Source organism: Cherax quadricarinatus, chromosome 17 (assembly GCF_038502225.1).
Source record: "Cherax quadricarinatus isolate ZL_2023a chromosome 17, ASM3850222v1, whole genome shotgun sequence".
In the NCBI taxonomy this organism is placed as follows: Eukaryota; Metazoa; Arthropoda; class Malacostraca; order Decapoda; family Parastacidae; genus Cherax; species Cherax quadricarinatus.
The window spans coordinates 9,192,594-9,211,343 of NC_091308.1; the positions used below are offsets into that span (position 1 = coordinate 9,192,594).

Genomic DNA, 18,750 nt, shown 5'->3' on the forward strand with positions numbered 1-18,750 from the left:
CTGCTTCTCACTGTCGGTCACTAATTCCTGTATTCTCCACCCAGGACTAGAGTTGCTACACTGGGATGAAAATTCTATTTGAGGGGAATCGAAGTCATAATGAAATGTTGCATGCGGAAAAACACAAGAGGAAACTATGTATCAAATGGGAGGTTTTTTTTACAAAAAAATATTAGTCCTTCGTAAGTATCTCCTTAGCATTTTTCCCACATTGAGCAGATCTTGTCAGAAATATTATTAATCGTGCTTTCTGCCGTTACTAGACTACTGAATAGTTAATAACTTGGGTCACTTGGAATGCTTTATTTACTCCACACTCGAAGCTCACTGAGTAGATCAATAGTTTTTGCATGGCGAGTGAGTTTCGACATTTTTATATACATCCTTAGTCGTCAGATATAATTATTAAAAAAGATAAAACAACAATTTGTTTGGAAAAGATTTGCTTAAAATATTTAAGTTCTTTTGCATTGATGGTTTAGTTATATTGAACTATGTGGCTTAAATTATGGTAATGTTTAAATAATAAAGGTTATTATTATTATTATTATTATTATTATTATTATTATTATTATTATTATTATTATTATTATTATTATTTACTTACCATATATTGCCAATAAAATATATTATATGGCTAATAATTTGTATAACATTTCTATATAATAACGCAGCTTCCCAAACCTTGGGATGAAAGAGATGTGTCTTAAAATGAGTGACAAATTGGATCACCAGCGGAGGTTAACTTGAGCTCTGTCTCAGCCCAGCCTGAAGCGTTGCTCCTCAACATGGATCAGCTCTTTTTTCCTCGACCCATGAATTTCTAAGACGTGGGGAAAGCCAGTTCCTGACTGGCTCGAATGTGGGCATCTGGGGATCCACTTGACCTATTTGGGAACTCTTTTCGTTACCATTCTAGATGGGAACTACTGTTCCTTTCCTAATTCCCACCCGCCATTGGGAATTATTCATTAGTTAGAAGCTGGTCGTAAACTGTGGTGACCTACGAAACCTTGAAACATCTACCAGGGTGACTTGTGCGCCAACCTTGATGGAGTCCAGACGGTTCTCTCTCCCTCTCGACACTACTGACAAAGTTTCGCAATTCTTCCTGGGACACTAATCCTCATCTTATTCTATTCGCCGGACACATCAAAGGAAGCACCACGATTTTTCCACTGCGGACTTTCTCTGCCGGTGCCCGTGTCTTCGCGGGTGCTCATGGCTTAGCGGGTGCTCGTGGTTTAGGGGTGCTCATGGCTTAGCGAGTGCTCTTAGCTTCGCGGGTGCTCATGGCTTAGCGAGTGCTCTTAGCTTCGCGGGTGCTCATGGCTTAGCGAGTGCTCTTAGCTTCGCGGGTGCTCATGGCTTAGCGAGTGCTCTTAGTTTCGCGGGTGCTCATGGCTTAGCGAGTGCTCTTAGCTTCGCGGGTGCTCGTGGCTTTGGATGATAACTCACGAACCGGGGATCGCTCCCCAGCACGGGTGGAAACGTTGGGCATGTTTCCTTACAGCTGCTGCAGCTGTTCACCTAACAGTCAGTAGATGCTTGGGTGGTGTTAGTCAACTGTCGTGCGTCGCATCCCGGAGAGAAGACTAGTGGACCCTAATGGAAACCAGATGTATTTCAGTCACTGTGCGATCCCAGAAAGGTATACCCGTATCTCATAACCCCAGCACTCTGTGCTTCAATGCACGCGATTGGAATAGCGCAGAGTGCGGCATAAGTTGATAACACAGTTAAATATTAGTGAAGTTTTGAAGAGACTCAGAAGAGACATTCACAAGTCATCATATGGAAACTAATATAAAAATTTCTTCGAGAAAAGTGAAAAAAAATCAGATATAGGCAGACCAAATCTAATTGGTGTCTTTTAGATGACCTAGAAAGATCAATATTCTAAAATACACAAGCACGTTAAGCATGAAGCCGCTCAGATGTTCCGCTGTCTAGTAATCAGTATGGAAGGGTTGAAGCTAATCAGATGTGGCACTCAGATATTATCTCATGAAAAGCAGTATATTAATTTTTCCATCCCCCCCCCCCAAAAAAAAAGGAATCTTCACAGGTTAAAATCAGTCCAAACTTTTCTCTTTTTTATTTGTAAGTTTAGAATACATTACATTTTTTTTTTACCACTTGAGGACAGATGTTACATTAAAAAACATTCAAGTTTATTTAGCCTAAGATAATTAAAGTCAAACATTGTGATTTATTCCTGATCAAGAGAGACATTCGCCAATTATTTCACAGAAATGAATTTTATCAATAAAATTAGCACATAGCAACTTACACAACTCAAAGTCCAGTTCCTTGAATCAAGAGCCCTTCATCAAGGAAAAATAATGCAATGTTAAAATAAAAATATACCGTTTCGAGATTATAAGTGGTAAAATAGCATCTAAATACTCCAATAAATACACTAACCACATACTAAGTAGGATACAACACCGTTGAGTTGTATTTTAAGGGGATCAGAATAGCCTGTCTGTCTATCACACTAAAATAAGATTTGGAAATTGCCTATGTAGCATTGTGTATAGGACATCCACGAACGCAAATAGACTTATGGCAGCCACCAGCAGCGTGAGTCAGGAGGCCACACCAATGGTGAGAATTTAAATTCGATCAGATGAGTCATTCTCTAGTTACGGCACAGATTCCAACTATTCCATTTTTAACTAGTTTAGTACATCAAAAAATCTGGCAGTACGCAAACTGTACTTGATAGATACAATCCCGACCCTAAGATGCATCAGCCATTAAATATTGAAGCCGATCAGAAGAGGTAATCTGAAAAAAAATAATAGTTTAATGTAATTTAACGGGAATAAAAAATTCACACTACACATGAAATCCTTAAATCTACATTTTTGAATTTCACTGTCCGCCGTTGTCGAATTTTGTGGCGCCTTTTTTCTGAATGTTTGAAGCTCCACCATTGAGAGGTTAGGAAGTTGTCCCAGCCATTCCAGGATGCTGGGAATGATTTCAACAACTTTGGTCACAGGGTAGGTGACGTGCCAGTTGCTCCAAGAATTTGGTCCTCGTTATCGTACACAAAGGTTGAAAATTTAAAAGTGATCATCAAATGAGACATTCTCGAGGTACGAGAGAATGTCAATCGGAAAGTAGGAGGAAGAAAAAATGAAATTCATGTAAATAATTTAGGAAAATAAAATTAAGACATCCCCTTCGGGGATGTTAGTGTTTGTGACTCAGGTGAGAGTTCATGTTTGAGAGAGAGAATATCCTCTTGTTCCACAATGTTCTAATTTGAGCAGCAGGATGTTGTAGTTTACACTATCAAAGACTTTCTTTTTTTTTAGGTCCATAAAGAGGCCCAGTGGATATTCATTATTTTCAATAGGAGTAGACTGAGCCTAATATTTTTATTATTGCATCATCGTTGCTTCGGTCTGAAGCCAAGATGACGCCTGTTAAGGATATTGTTTACGAATTTTTTTTTTCAAACTTTTTGGATTATTATTATTATTATAATCAAGGGGGAAGCGCTAAACCCGGAGGATTATACAGCACCTGGGGGGGATGTGGAAGGCATTCAGGCTTAATTCGGGGAACTGGAGCACAGATCCAATTCCCTAAATCAAGAGCCCCTCACCAACATCAAGGAACCTTCCTTGAGGGGCAAACTTTTTGGAAAATAGCGGCAAGTTTGAAATTGGCCTGTACTTATTGCCTTCTGTTACTTTACCACTTTTGTAGACTGGTGTATAATTCTTGCTAATTTAAATATGTTAGGGAAAGTTATGTCTTCATTTGATTAATTGAACATAAACTCCGATGACTGGTGATAACATGAGAAGTGGTTGTGGAGAGATACAGCGAGATGGGTAGTTATGAGTGAGGTTATGTCTAGCTTGAGCAGCGGATTTTGTTAGCTACGTTTGTTTCAACAGCAGACAAGAAATCATTGGAGGGAAGACTTAAAGGAGAGGCTTGGAGAGGAGGCTTAGAGGAGAGGCATGCAGGGGAAGCATGCAAGGGAGGCATGCAGGGGAAGCATAGAGGAGAGGCATGCAGGGGAGGCATGCAGGGGAGGCATGTAGGGGAGGCATGCAGGGGAGGCATGCAGGGGAAGCATGCAGGGCAGGCATGCAGGGGAAGCATGCACGGGAGGCATGCAGGGGAAGCATCGAGGTGAGGCATGCAGGGGAGGCATGCAGGGGAGGCATGGAGGGGAGGCATGCAGGGGAGGCATGCAGGGGAGGCATGCAGGGGAGGCATGCAGGGGAGGCATGCAGGGGAGGCATGCAGGGGAGGCATGCAGGGGAGGCATGCAAGGGAGGAGCCTTGGAGGGGAGGATCATTAAGTTTGGTTAAAATTATTCCTGTGGATTTGATGAACTTATGCCCAGTATCTGAGAAAGTATTTTCCAGGTCATTTTTATATCTCCTTTAGTAACGTTGAATCTATTAGCATTATATGATTGGATTTATTTATGAGCTCGTTTTTTAGGCATTAATCTTAACTTGTACTGTTTCTCGTAGAGAGGCTTCCTTCTACAAGAAGGAATGGGACGGGGGGGGGGTCCCCTTGACGTAGTGAAGAGCTCTTGATCCGAGGAACTGGACACTTAATCTCCTTCCTCAAATCGAATCTAATTACACCACCCATACCCTCCCTTCCTTTCCTGTCAATTTGGTTGTTGTTGTCCTGTTGTAAATTCCAGCTGCTAGGATGAGTGAGACGGGATCTTAGTGATTCTGATGAGTCTCATACTGTGTATGAGGCTGATAAATGAGACACTTGTGTAATATTTGGGAATCTTTATTCTGGAAAGGTTTCTCCATACAGTGGTTTCTTCAGTCATCCTCCTCGTCTCCAGGTGGAAGATAAGGAGGAGGCTGAGGGACTGATTACCTCAAACTCCTCCTCATCTTCCACCTTTCTCTGCATTGGACCAAAGAAGCCAATGTGGGGCGAAACATTTCCAGAATAAAGATTCAATGGTAAGGTGCTGGGGGAGGGAGAGGGGATAGTGAAAGACACTGAAAAAAATCATTTAATGTTTTATTACCGGGGAATCTATAAATTAATAAGGAAAATTAAAGAGATTGAGAAAGCAGACATATCGCAACTACGGTCAGCTACAGTGACACCATACAAAACTAAAGTGAAGAACCCGCCGGGTTCGATTCCCGGCGGGTGGAAACATTTCGACACGTTTCCTTACACCTGTTGTCCTGTTCACCTAGCAGCAAATAGGTACCTGGGTGTTAGTCGACTGGTGTGGGTCGCATCCTGGAAATAAGTTAGACAGTCCTCGATGACGCACTGACTTTCTTGGGTTATCCTGGGTGGCTAACCCTCCGGGGTTAAAAATCCGAACGAAATCTTATATTATATTATCTTATCTTATCTCTCAGACGGTACGCTGACCTCCATCACAATACTGTGACTGGGGAGTTTGACGTTGTTTGTTTAGCTAAACGCTTTAATTACCACTTGCCCCCTACCCCCCCCTCCCCCCGGCAACATAACATGTTATGAATGATGTTATAATCCCAGAACAATAAACACATGTGTCATGTATGTTAAGAAATCGATACCACATGTATCTCTTCTTTCTTTCAAGACTGACAAATTCTAGTATCATGGAGTTAGGGCACACATTAAAAACTCTACACTAAATGAATTAAATACTTGTGCACCGTCCAATAGCCTCCACTATACAGATCTTCCTAACTTTATTCATTCCGAACCCACTGTTTTGATTAGTGGCTTAAACACTAGGCACAAAAAGTTGTGTGACTCCACTACAAACTCCACTGGAAGAAGGTTGCTCTCACTCTTAGAAATCTGTGATGTTGAAATTATTAGTAAAAATCTGTGATGATCATATTATTAGTAAAAATCTGTGATGATGTTCAAATTATTAGTAAAAATCTGTGATGATCATATTATTAGTAAAAATCTGTGATGATGTTCAAATTATTAGTAAAAATCTGTGATGATCATATTATTAGTAAAAATCTGTGATGATCATATTATTAGTAAAAATCTGTGATGATCAAATTATTAGTAAAAATCTGTGATGATGTTCAAATTATTAGTAAAAATCTGTGATCATATTATTAGTAAAAATCTGTGATGATGTTCAAATTATTAATAAAAATCTGTGATGATCATATTATTAGTAAAAATCTGTGATGTTCAAATTATTAGTAAAAATCTGTGATGATCATATTATTAGTAAAAATCTGTGATGATGTTCAAATTATTAGTAAAAATCTGTGATGATCATATTAGCAAAAATCTGTGATGATGTTCAAATTATTAGTAAAAATCTGTGATGATCATATTATTAGTAAAAATCTGTGATGATGTTGAAATTATTAGTAAAAATCTGTGGTGATCATATTATTAGTAAAAATCTGTGATGATGTTCAAATTATTAGTAAAAATCTGTGATGATTATATTATTAGTAAAAATCTGTGATGTTCAAATTATTAGTAAAAATCTGTGATCATATTATTAGTAAAAATCTGTGATGATGTTCAAATTATTAGTAAAAATCTGCTAACTCACATCTACGGAGGAACTCTTGATAGGCGCACAGGATTCAGTCTGCCATATACAACACGTTACTCTGACACTGCTGATGATCTGAAGTCTTACCAATCGCCTATAACAGCCACTCTATGCATAGCAAATGTAGCCTTACCTGACTAAAATCAATACAAAAGATTTGCAGTCACTCACGGAAAAAAAGATAAAATTTATTTATAATTTCTAAAGGGGTGAACCGGTAAGCCAGCGGAAGGCCTTAGTCAGATAACCAAAATCTCAAGTAACAGGTCATCATTCGACTATGACCCACGTCAGGAAACACTTGTCCTGTTACCTGACAAAGCTTACCTAACCCGACTATATCTACAACTGGTACAAAGTTTGCGAATCTGTCTACAAAACTTCAAGGATGAGTCAACTAAAACGACAAGCAGTAAAGGTCAGCATAATGAACATCATACATATTATAATAACCTCAAATTAAGAGAACATAAGTCAATTGCTAGACAAACAGGGGAAACGTTACATGTGGATCAGAACTCCCCAAACGTTCAAATTATTTCAAGGCTCTCCTAAGGGAAATAATAACAGGGCTTAAGTATTAATATGATAATTAGAAAGAAAGGTTGACAAATTGCACAACCAGACCCACTGCACAAAGAGAATGAGTTAATAAGGGTCTGGCACAAGTTTCTAACTATAGTGTTACCATCTGATATCAGGGAGAACTTACAAAGAAAGTCCAGTGATAGACGTCATCTTGTCCAGTTTATATTAAACAAGCAGCATGATGAATGTGATATTTAATATACAGAATATGACCTAGACACTGCCCTCACTAGAGGCAAGGTCACAGCCCATGGGAAGCACGGTATCACCCATGACTGAGGCGTCCACCATTGAACCCACTGTTAAAATTGTACAATATTAGTTATGAAAAACAAAAAGGCACAATGCCGTGACTGGAACAATGCACACTAACGTAAAACACACTGACATGGCTTGACACTCGGTGACCGTTGACACTAATACATTCCTTGCCAGACCTACCTGGAGTTCATTACCTTTGTAAATTGTGAGTTCATTACCTTTGTAAATTGTAAATTCATTACCTCTGTAACTTGCTCAGCTATCAAAACTTTGAGGCCCAGTCCCTGGACCCATTATGTACCTCTGTAATCTTTTGACTACCGCCCACTGGATGGGTATGGGGTGCATAATAAACATATTAAACTAACTCATTAACGCTTGCCTCTCACTGACTCATGGCTTGACGATCTCTGACCCATGACTGTCTTGTGGCTAGACACACACTGACCCAATAATTCTGTCACCTGGCCTATATATACTGCCTCCTTCTTTCCTGTTACTGTGACTTTGTAAATGGTCCAAGTCGGACCGACACGTTGTCGTAAACGCCTCTCTCCCGTGTGCGGGTTATTTGTGTAATATTAGCTATGTTATGGGTCGGTAACTTTCGTCATGGACCCATAGCACTGTTGTACGAATTCCTAGACTTAGTCAGCATGGTGTATTTCGCCCTCTCGCTCACCAGCTGTCTGTATAAAACATTTATGAGAATAGCACTTAAAAGATTATTGCATAAACAATGGACCAAAGCGTGTTGCAAAATTTGTAAGTGTACCTGGGGACAAACGGCACAAACACACGACTCTTAACATTAAAAATGATTTTGATGTTAGAAATAGGCAAGTTATTGTGTATGAACTAACTAAAATAATTATAGCTAGTCGGCATTTTCAATGTTTTCTTCATTATCTCACTAACAAAAAATCTGCTGCATTGTTTCAGGGATACAAACGTGAAACTAAAGAAATACAACTTGGCACTTTTCAAGACGGTACATTAAAGTCCTATACTATTTAATATATTAATAAATGCCCTACTTCAATCTATTCTAGAAACTCCCAGCAATATCACAACTATGCTGATTACATTGTTGTGCATACTAAATCGCATCGCGAAATGCAAACCATATTAAATCATATACAGACAGCCTGTAATAATCTAGGCTTTATAATTTCTGTATGAAAGATCAGTGTTTAACAAGACATATTGGTGACTGTTAAAGCGGACCATGAAAATTAAAGGTTAGTGACAGGCCTATTGATTATGTGTCCTGTAAATATCTAGGCATTACTGTTCCATATGCACTAATAGCTGTGAATAATATTACCCAATAATGTAGAGACAGACCTAGACCTCTCCGAATTGTTGTATGGTGCAAAAATTACAATTGCTAAAATGATATATTTAGCGTACATGAGATCGCTGATAGATTACCATGAGCCAAATTTAGAACCACTCAGAGACTTAAATAATAAAAACAGAAAATGAAACCCGGACAATTATTTTTTGGTTATCCTATAACCATCAAAATATTTAATATGATGAAAGAATTAGATATAACTAGTGTTGCTAATAGAACACATGAAATCCATGTGTGGCCCGGTGGTCTGGTGGCTAAAGCTCCCGCTTCACACACGGAGGGCCCGGGTTCGATTCCCGGCGGGTGGAAACATTTGACACGTTTCCTTACACCTGTTGTCCTGTTCACCTAGCAGCAAATAGGTACCTGGGTGTTAGTCGACTGTGTGGGTCGCATCCTGGGGGACAAGATTAAGGACCCCAATGGATATAAGTTAGACAGTCCTCGATGACGCACTGTCTTTCTTGGGTTATCCTGGGTGGCTAACCCTCCGGGGTTAAAAATCCGAACGAAATCTTATCTTATGTCATGATAGGGCTGAAGCTGCTGCCTGGTGATCAAAACAATGTTGTTCTAGACAATTACTAAAACATACAACTCATGGGACAAGTGAATCAAGATGGATTCCAATAACAGCTGCATACATTAAAATGTTTGGACTACACGAACTGTATCATGCTAGGAAAAACAGCATTTCTCGCCATCCTGACAGATAACAGCTTTTGATATCACTATGCCCATCTATCCTCCTAAGAAACCCATCATACACAATCCTCGTTTTTTATTACTGTCTAAACTCAGTGATCTGGAACAAATATATGACCTGCAGACAAAAAATACCATCACACAAACTACAAGTTATCTTTGGAAATGTAAACACATATGCAGTATAATGTGATCCTTTATTGACAACGTTTCACCCACACAGTGGGCTTTTTCGTGTGACTTGAAAAAGCCCACTGTGTTTACCTGGAGACCTGGAGAGAGTTTCGGGGGTCAACGCCCCCGCGGCCCGGTCTGTGACCAGGCCTCCTGGTGGATCAGCGCCTGATCAACCAGGCTGTTGCTGCTGGCTGCACGCAAACCAACGTACGAGCCACAGCCCGGCTGATCAGGAACTGTGGGTGAAACGTTGTCAATAAAGGATCACATTATACTGCATATGTGTTTATATTTCCATTGTGTCGGTATTTTATTCCATTTATTTCCAACAAGTTATCTTTGTTGATGGCTCCCTTAACCCTGACAGTGGGAGGGCAGGAAGTGTTGTTACTGTTAACCATCCTGATGGTATTGCAATGCAGAAATATATTAGAATAAATTACTGTCCTTCCAGCTTACAATCTGAACTGTTTGCCCTCAAGCTTGTGGAAACTACGACCTCTGATAGTTTAACTATAACTAGCTTTCTTTCCTCATCACTTGCTCTAAATGCCCTGAGACCTGAATGTAGCATACTTGTGTATGAAGCTGGGATAGTAGTTAAGTTTTTGTGGATTCCATCTCACATAGGTTTCCAGGAGCATAATAAAGTTGATAACTTAGCAAAGCAAGCATTAAACGGAGCAAATGTCGAATATAATTTTGGTTTCTCAAATAGAAGTTTAAAAAATGTTGCCAGATGAAAGCTAGCATATGAGTTTGAAGAAATTAGAGCAGTACTAATAGGAATTAGCGGATCAACTGTCAGTCATAATGCAATGTACCAAGTTAAGCACATTTATGGATAAAGTAACAAATTCAGCAGATTGCAATATGATGCTAAGCTAAGGCTAAGCTGTAAGTACCTCTGACAGTACGGTTTATATAGAGATGCCGATGACATTAAACAGTGTGGACAGAGACACTAATATCCGCTAGGAATTTTGATTGACCTAAGAAAAGCTTTTGACAAAGTAGACCACAGCATCCTACTCCACAAACTTGACCATTATGGTATAAGAGGCCATGCGCTTGCATATTTCAAATCTTACCTTACTAATACGTATCAGTATGTCACCATTAAAGACACAGCATCATCATTATTTATTTATTTATTTATTTATTTATTTATTTATTTACAATTTGAGCACACATACAGAGGTACAAAAAAATACAGATAAGAGCAGCATGCCAAAGCCACTTATACTATGCATAGCATTACGGGCTGGCTTAAAATTAACTTAAGATTAACTAAGCAATGATGAAATCAGTGATAAAACATTAATGTAAACAGATAACTATAAAGCACAAGTGAGTATTACAAAGACAGGTCATATGGTTGCATGCATTGTTGTACATTCAGTCGTATGGAGTATTCTGTTAGGTAGTGTATTTAAAAAATAATAAAGTTAGATTGGGTTTTAGGTTTAACATTTATGTGATATAATTGTGAGAAACATTTAAGATATACAATTTATAAGGTTCAGTTATTCAGTATTTATTTGGTTTTGGGTGAGTAAGTGATCTTTGAGAAGAGACTTGAATTTATAAACAGGTAGTGTTTCTTTTATATTTACAGGTAATGAATTCCAGATTTTAGGGCCTTTTATGTGCATTGAGTTTTTGCATAGTGTGAGATGGACACGAGGAACATCAAAGAGTGATCTGTGCCTTGTGTTATGGTCATGTGTTCTGTTGAGGTTGGCAAGGAGATGTTTGAGGGGAGGGTTAATATCAGAGTTAAGTGTTCTATGTATGTAATAGGTGCAGTAATAAGTATGGATGTTTTGTATGGTGAGTAGGTTTAGTGTATTGAATATTGGTGGAGTGTGCTGCCTGTAGTGAGAATTTGTTATCATTCTAACTGCAGCCTTTTGTTGGGTAATTAGTGGTCTGAGATGGTTAATTGTTGTTGAGCCCCATGCACAAATTCCATAGGTGAGATAGGGGTAAATAAGAGAGTGATATAGGGCCAGGAGGGCTGACTGTGGAACATAGTACCGTATCTTCGATAGTATGCCTACAGTCTTGGAAATTTTCTTAGAAATTTGTTGTATATGTGTATGAAATTTGAGTCTATTATCAAGGTGGATTCCTAAGAATTTTCCCTCTGTTAGCTTTGTGATAGGTGATCCGTTTATCATTATGTTAAGAGGGACATCTGTAGCTCTGTTACCAAACTGAATGAAGTAGGTTTTGTCAATGTTTAGTGTAAGTTTGTTAGTCCTCATCCAGGTAGATATTTTCTGTAATTCGGTATTTACAGTATTGGCTAGCGTGACTGGGCTCGGGTGAGAGAAGACGTATGTAGTGTCATCTGCAAATAGTGTGGGTTTGAGTAATTGCGAAGCATTTGGAAGGTCATTTATGTATAGGAGAAAGAGAAGAGGGCCAAGGACACTTCCCTGTGGGACACCAACTGTAATTGGTTGCGCAGAAGAGTTTGCCCCATTTGCGTACACATATTGGCTTCTGTTGCTGAGGTATGACTTGAGGTAGTTGAGGGAGTGCCCTCTTATACCATAGTGTGACAATTTTACGTGGAGCAAGTCATGGTCAACTGTATCAAAAGCTTTACGTAAGTCAATGAAGATCCCCAGTGGGACTTCTTTTTTCTCTATTGCAGTGTATATATGTTCTAGCATGTGTATAATAGCATCATTAGTATTTTTATTAGGCCTGAATCCAAATTGGCAGGGGTTGAGTATGTTTTGGGAGATAAGGTAGGAGTAGATTCGTTTATGAATTAATTTTTCGAAGATTTTTGAGAGAGGGTGTAAGTTGGATATTGGCCTATAGTTATTCAACTCTGTTTGGTCTCCTCCTTTGTGGATCGGGGTGACCCTTGCTATTTTGAGTACTGTAGGGAAGGTGGAGGATTCAATGGATTTGTTAAAGAGTGTTGCAATGATTGGTGATAGCACTTGTGACACTTTTTTGTATATAAAGGGTGGTAAGGTATTTAAATCTCCTGCCTTGTTTTTTAGTGCGTTGATAATAAGGGAGACTTCGTATGGGTTAGTCGGAGCTAGGAACAGTGTGTTCGGGTAGTTGCCGGTGAGGTAGTCATTTGGTGGGGTATCTGAGCTTGGGATTTTATTGGCAAGGTTTTGTCCTATAGTGGAGAAGAAATCATTGAGTCTGTTTGCTGTTTCTGTTGGTGGGAGTTGGGGTTCATCTGATTTTGCTAATTTTATTTCGCTATTTCGTGATATCTTTTTTGTTCCCAGAATTTCTGATAGGGTTTTCCAGGTCTTTTTTATATCACCTCGTAAGTTGGATAATCTGTTCTCATAATACAATTTTTTTGCCCTTCTTATCAGGCTGGTTAGGATTGACGAGTAACGTTTTGTTTGGTCTCTGGTTATGTGACCCATTCTGTACTGTTTTTCATATTGGTGTTTTGTATTTATGGATTTGAGAATGCTGGGTGTTAGCCAGGGACTGTTCAGTCTCTTAGCTGTCATCTGTTTAGTTTTTTTAGGGCAGTGCTTGTTATAGAGGTATTGGGTCTTTTTTAGAAAATTATTAATACATTCGTCAATATCTGTATAGATTTCTAGCTCAGTGTGCCAATCAATGTTTGCTACTGCTGTTGTGAAGTTATTAATGGCTGCCTCATTGTGAAGTCTGAAGGTGACTTTAGTAGTGTCTTGGGGTAGTTTACCAAGAGTTGTTATGAGGAAAGTAGGGTAGTGGTCTGTGGTATTATCTGTAATTATGCCTGATTTTAAAGGGGATATGGTGTTGGTCCAGATGTGGTCAAGTAGGGAAACACTAGTCTCTGTAACTCTTGTAGGTTTTGTTACTGTTGGTAGTAACATACAGTTACTCATTGTGTTTGTGAATTCAGTAACGTGTGGGTCCTGGTCTTGCAGGAGATTTATATTGAAGTCACCTGAGAGTAGTAAGTGATCTTTGTTCATGCGTGCATCAGTTATCATACTTCCTAGGTTTTGACTAAATTGGCTAATGTTTGACTGTGGAACTCTGTAGATGTTTATCAATGTGAGAGGTTTTTGTAGGTATTTGGATTTGAATTTAGCTATTATATATTCCCCATGTTCATCCCTTGTGCAAGTATTAGTGATACATTCTAGTTGGTCTGAGTAGTATATGGCTGTGCCACCCCCTTGTTGGTCTGGCCTACAGTTGTGTATGGCTGTGTAACCAGGAATGGCATAGACATCTGTACTATCAGGCTTTAGCCAGGTTTCAGTTAGTGTAATGATGGACATATTGGCATGTAAGGAATTTAGTAATGCTATGAGGTCATCGTAATGCTTGCTTAAAGATCTGATATTGTAGTTAAAGATAGTTATGTTGTTGTTGGCACTGAGAAGTGCCTTTGATTGTTCTGCAGTGTAGTAATTACAGTAACTGTTTGATTCATTTAAGTCATTAAATAAGAGGTTGGTATCAGGATCAATGCTTGTAATCATAAGATTTGTAGTGAATCTATAGTTAGAATTAAGTATAAAACAAAGTAAATAGTCTTAAGCTAAAAAATAGCACCTGAATTATTTAACAAATGTAAAATAATGAGCTAAGGGACTAATACAAATAAAGTGATGATCAAATAATGGAGCTTGGGAATATGATAGTAGGTAGTACTATAAAGGTAATTTTTTAAAGTTAGAATTATAGTATAAAATTATAATATAAAAGGGACTAATATAGGTTGTGGTGAACAATAAAGTGGTAATCAAATAAATGAGCTTTGGAATATAATGGCAAAATTGTGAACTTATTCTACTTTAGCACCTGAGAATAGCACCTTGATTATTTTAACAATTGTGAATATATAAACTAGGATAGTTATATAAAGCTAAAATAAAGGAGAAAATATATAAGGGACTAAAATTAAGTAATGGTAAACAAAGTTAAATGGACAGATGGTAGGAATTATAATATAAACTTATAATATAAAAATACAATTTGAAATGGTACTTGCAATTGCACTAGAGTCTGGTATAGGTTGTTGACAAGATCAAGATTATAACTAGATTTAAATTGACAAAATAAAATTCACAATTAAAGTACCAAAAGAATAATAGTAAAAAAATAACAATGGTAATGTCTTGGTTATAATATGATAGTAAGATGGTAGACAGGTACACAGGTACAAGGGATAATATAAAGGTTGGGGTTGAATATAAAAACTTGAAAATTTGGCAACAAAATGCTATGGGAAGTATAAAATAATGTTTAATGTACAAAAGTAAAATTGACTGGTAGTAAATATGGTGTTTAATAAAATTTTAGTAAGTAATAATGATTACAAAAAAGTGAAAAAGTAATGTTTATTTCATTCAATATTGCACTGGTAGTTATACTTGAGGTTATATGGCAGTACAAGGTAATTAAGAGTAATCTAGGATAGTAAATGTGGTATTAAAACAGGTAAAGGTAATTAGACAAGTAATGGTTATTAAATGTCAAAAATGTTAAGAGTAAATTGAAATTTTAGTAAAAATGATATTTATTAATTTTAGTAAGTAATATCAATTGATAGTATTTAAAAAAATATGAGGTAGTAATATGGACAGAGAAAGTATCAATTCAGCTAATGTTTAAGCGAACAATAGTAAATAAGAAAATCACATAAGGTGACTTATGCTTACTAGTAAAATCACAAAATGAGGTAGTTGATTATTTAATTACTAAGAGATTGTACAATGAAATTTGAACAATAATGGAGCAAAACATACACTACACTACGTAGGCTTTTAAGTTGGACATTGTTTAGTTATTCTCTGTAAGATTAGTATCCCTGAGAAATCGTGATAGATCATTCTCGTTCGTGATTGTGTACAGTTGACCTACATTTGTTTTCCTAACTAGAATTTTCCCATCCCGTGTGAAGCATTGGTGTATTGTGTCATTATTCTCCCGCTTAAGTTTTCTGACTCTATACAGGAGGTTCTGACGTTTTTTGGTAAGACACTCGTTTATGTATACCTCTTTCTTTACTTTAATAGATGCAATAATTAAGTCTTTTTTCCTGTCATGTGAGTGGAATCTAAGCATAACACTTTTTCTACCATGGGATCCTAGTAACCTGGCTTCTTTTATTTCAGACTCTGGTACAATAACACTTGTTTGGTCCTTTATGATCTGCAGAGTAATTTCTTTACTGTTTGTTTGGTTCATATCACTGGGAAAAAGTGGACTGTTAACTATTACTGCGTCCGATAGTTTATCTTGTTCAGTTTTATCTTCTTGGAGAGCAAAGTAGTCACTGAACTGGTTATCTAAGTTGTTCTTCCATTCTTTTACTGCTTCTTCAACCTTTGTATTAAGAGATATTATTTGTTGGGTATGGCTATCTATGACTGTTTGGATGGTCTTGTCACAGTTAGTCATTCCTGGTGTTGATAACTTTTGTTCAAGACTGAGGATTTTGTTCTCGAGTTGTGTCATCCTGGTGTCTTGTTTTGTTAGCGTCTCTCGAAGATTCATATTTTCAATAACTAAGTTGGAGATGCATGACTTTAGGGTATCTGGATCGTTGGTCATACCTGAGAGACTACTTGGTAGGTTGAATCCGGGGAAGAGAGGGGAGGATGGGCTGGTGGCAGCCATGTTTGTTGTTATTGTTGTGGTGTCGCCTTGAGTGGTGGTGAGTGGGGTGGTTGCTGGGCCGGCGTCCTCCTGACTACACTTGTTGAATAGTTGATTTTTCGGTGTTTTCTTGCTGGCCTTGGTGCTGTTTCCTCTTAGATTGCGCCTCATAATACTACAGGAATTGTTGTAGTTAAGAAGAAGTTGTAGTATACAAAGCTTAGGGTTACGTTGTTCGGCTGGCAGCGGGGTGTTGCTTTCGGTTTGTGTGCAGTCTTCCTTTGATCTCTATTATTTTCGATTTGTAGGTTTCACTGTTGGTAATCTTTGGTCATTCTGGGTGCTACGTTGGGTAGTGCAGTTTTGCTTGTAACTAGGTCATCATAGGAGCATTGGTAGCTCTGGTAGTTGGAGAAAAGTACGGAGCTTGGAAGTCGATACACCCTGTCTGCTTATTTTACTACATGTAAACAATACAATAACCAAATTCTGTAAACTCAGCATTGTAATCCTTATAGAGAATAAACTTTAAATTTGAATTTGAATTTGAATTTACTTATGTGTACCTGTGACTGAATAAACTTACTCTATAAATTATTGTACAACATTATGTATTAATCAATTAATGCAGAACTCTGTGACCCATAATAACACAGACCTACATCAATTTCTTTGATGAAGATTTGTTGCCAGTCTTAATAATTTCGATGACCTGATTTCACAAATGATGTACAGTAGTGTTGAAACTCCTTTGTCATATGTATGTGTATATGTATGTTTATTTATATTTATTATTTTTTATTAACACCATTAGTCCTGATGAATTATACTGTTAGTGTTGGCATGTCATACTACACCTAAATTACTGGGACCTAAATTACTGGGAACAGTTGAAGTCCCTTGATTTGTACTCCCTGGAATGCAGGCGAGAAAGATACATGGTAATATACACTTGGAAAATCATGCAGGGACTAGTGCCAAATTTACACACAGAATTCACTCCTTACAAAAGCAAAAGACTGGACAAAAGATGCAGCATCCCCACCAGTGAAAAGCAGGAGCACCATGAGTACACTAAGAGACAACACATTAAGTGTCAGGGGCCCAAGCCTGTTCAACTGCCTCCCAGCATGCTTAAGGGGGATTACATATAGATCCCTGGCTGTCTTCAAGGAGGCACTGGACAGGCACGTAAGGTCAGTACCTGACAAGCCAGGCTATGGGTTGTACGCCGGTTTGTGTGCAGCCAACAGTAATAGCCTGGTTGATCAGGCTCTAATCCACCATGAGGCCTGGTCACAGACTGGGCCGTGGGGGTGTTGATCCCTAAAATCATCTCCAGGTATCTTTATTGGCAGTTTTTTTATGATACCACAATGAGGCTTTTAAATGTCCTGTCTCCATTGCAGCTAGTTGTGGGAAGCAGCATTCACAGAGAGGAGCAGCTTCTCCCTTCTGTGAGAATTGCCAGGTTGTCCTGATAGCCCACCATCTGATTGACTGTTCCAGGACTTTGTCCACCCTCCTTTCTGATGGTCCTATCTTGATTTGTTAATTGTCACCAGTTTGCTACATCAGCTGGTAGTTTTGTTCTCTTGATTCACACAGTGCTATATAGCACTGCTATATAGTATATATATATATAGCATATATATATAGCAGTGCTATATAGCACTGTGTGACCATTATTGTTTAAATGCTTTCCATGAATATAGCAGAAAATTGTTGACCATCATGATCAGCCTGGTTGTGGTGGCTATGTGGGCTTGTAGGCCTCTAGCACTGCTGCTGACCAGGTAGTCAGCAGCGAAGCCTGACCTCGGGTAGAAGAACCCTTCAAAATGATTATAGATACATTCCATATATCCATGTAACACACTGTGGAGCAATGAAGCATTTGTGTTTACAGTATACTGACAATTTAGATTTCAGCCAATACACCATGTGCAGATACATTGCTCAGTATTTTATACTGTACTTTGACTTCAAAGAATAAGTTATTTAAAATGTTGATTTTGTAAAGCCCTGCTTATACATATTGTAATTTGTTGCAGGAGCTGGGGCTGCCAATCACAGATGAGCAAATAAAGGAAATGGAAGCCAATTGGGATAACATTGATTATGAATTTGCTGCAAAAGAAGAAGAAAAGATTAGACATGATACCATGGCCCACGTTCGTACTTTTGCAGTGGCCTGTCCAAAAGCTGCCCCAATCATACATCTGGGTGCTACTTCTTGCTATGTGGGAGATAATACAGTATGTATTTGAAGTACTGTGATTTTGTAGGACTTTAGAAATGAGAGCAATTTCAAATTTACAGAAATGGATTTTGAGAATGATTTAGAACTTGATATTTGTGGGAGACTTTCAGATTATGTTAAATATACATAACGGTGAATTGGTGCACAGTCCACAAGTAAAAGGGATTTTTAGTATTGTCTGTAAAAATATGTTTCGAATGACCAAGTGATTATGCATTTGTACCACTGAAGTTAGT

At 38.1% G+C, this 18,750-nt stretch overlaps 1 protein-coding gene across 1 annotated transcript in view; it reads left to right on the forward strand.

Annotated features, from left to right (window-relative positions):
* Nucleotides 1–2,750: 2,750 nt before the first annotated feature.
* The window catches only part of LOC128686425 (adenylosuccinate lyase), a 59,503-nt gene continuing 43,503 nt past the window's right edge, over nt 2,751–18,750 (forward strand). The window contains exons 1-2 of the mRNA XM_070085696.1: nt 2,751–2,788; nt 18,275–18,509. Of these exons, the coding sequence (XP_069941797.1) occupies nt 2,751–2,788; nt 18,275–18,509 (273 nt within the window). The remainder of the gene's footprint in view (nt 2,789–18,274; nt 18,510–18,750) is intronic.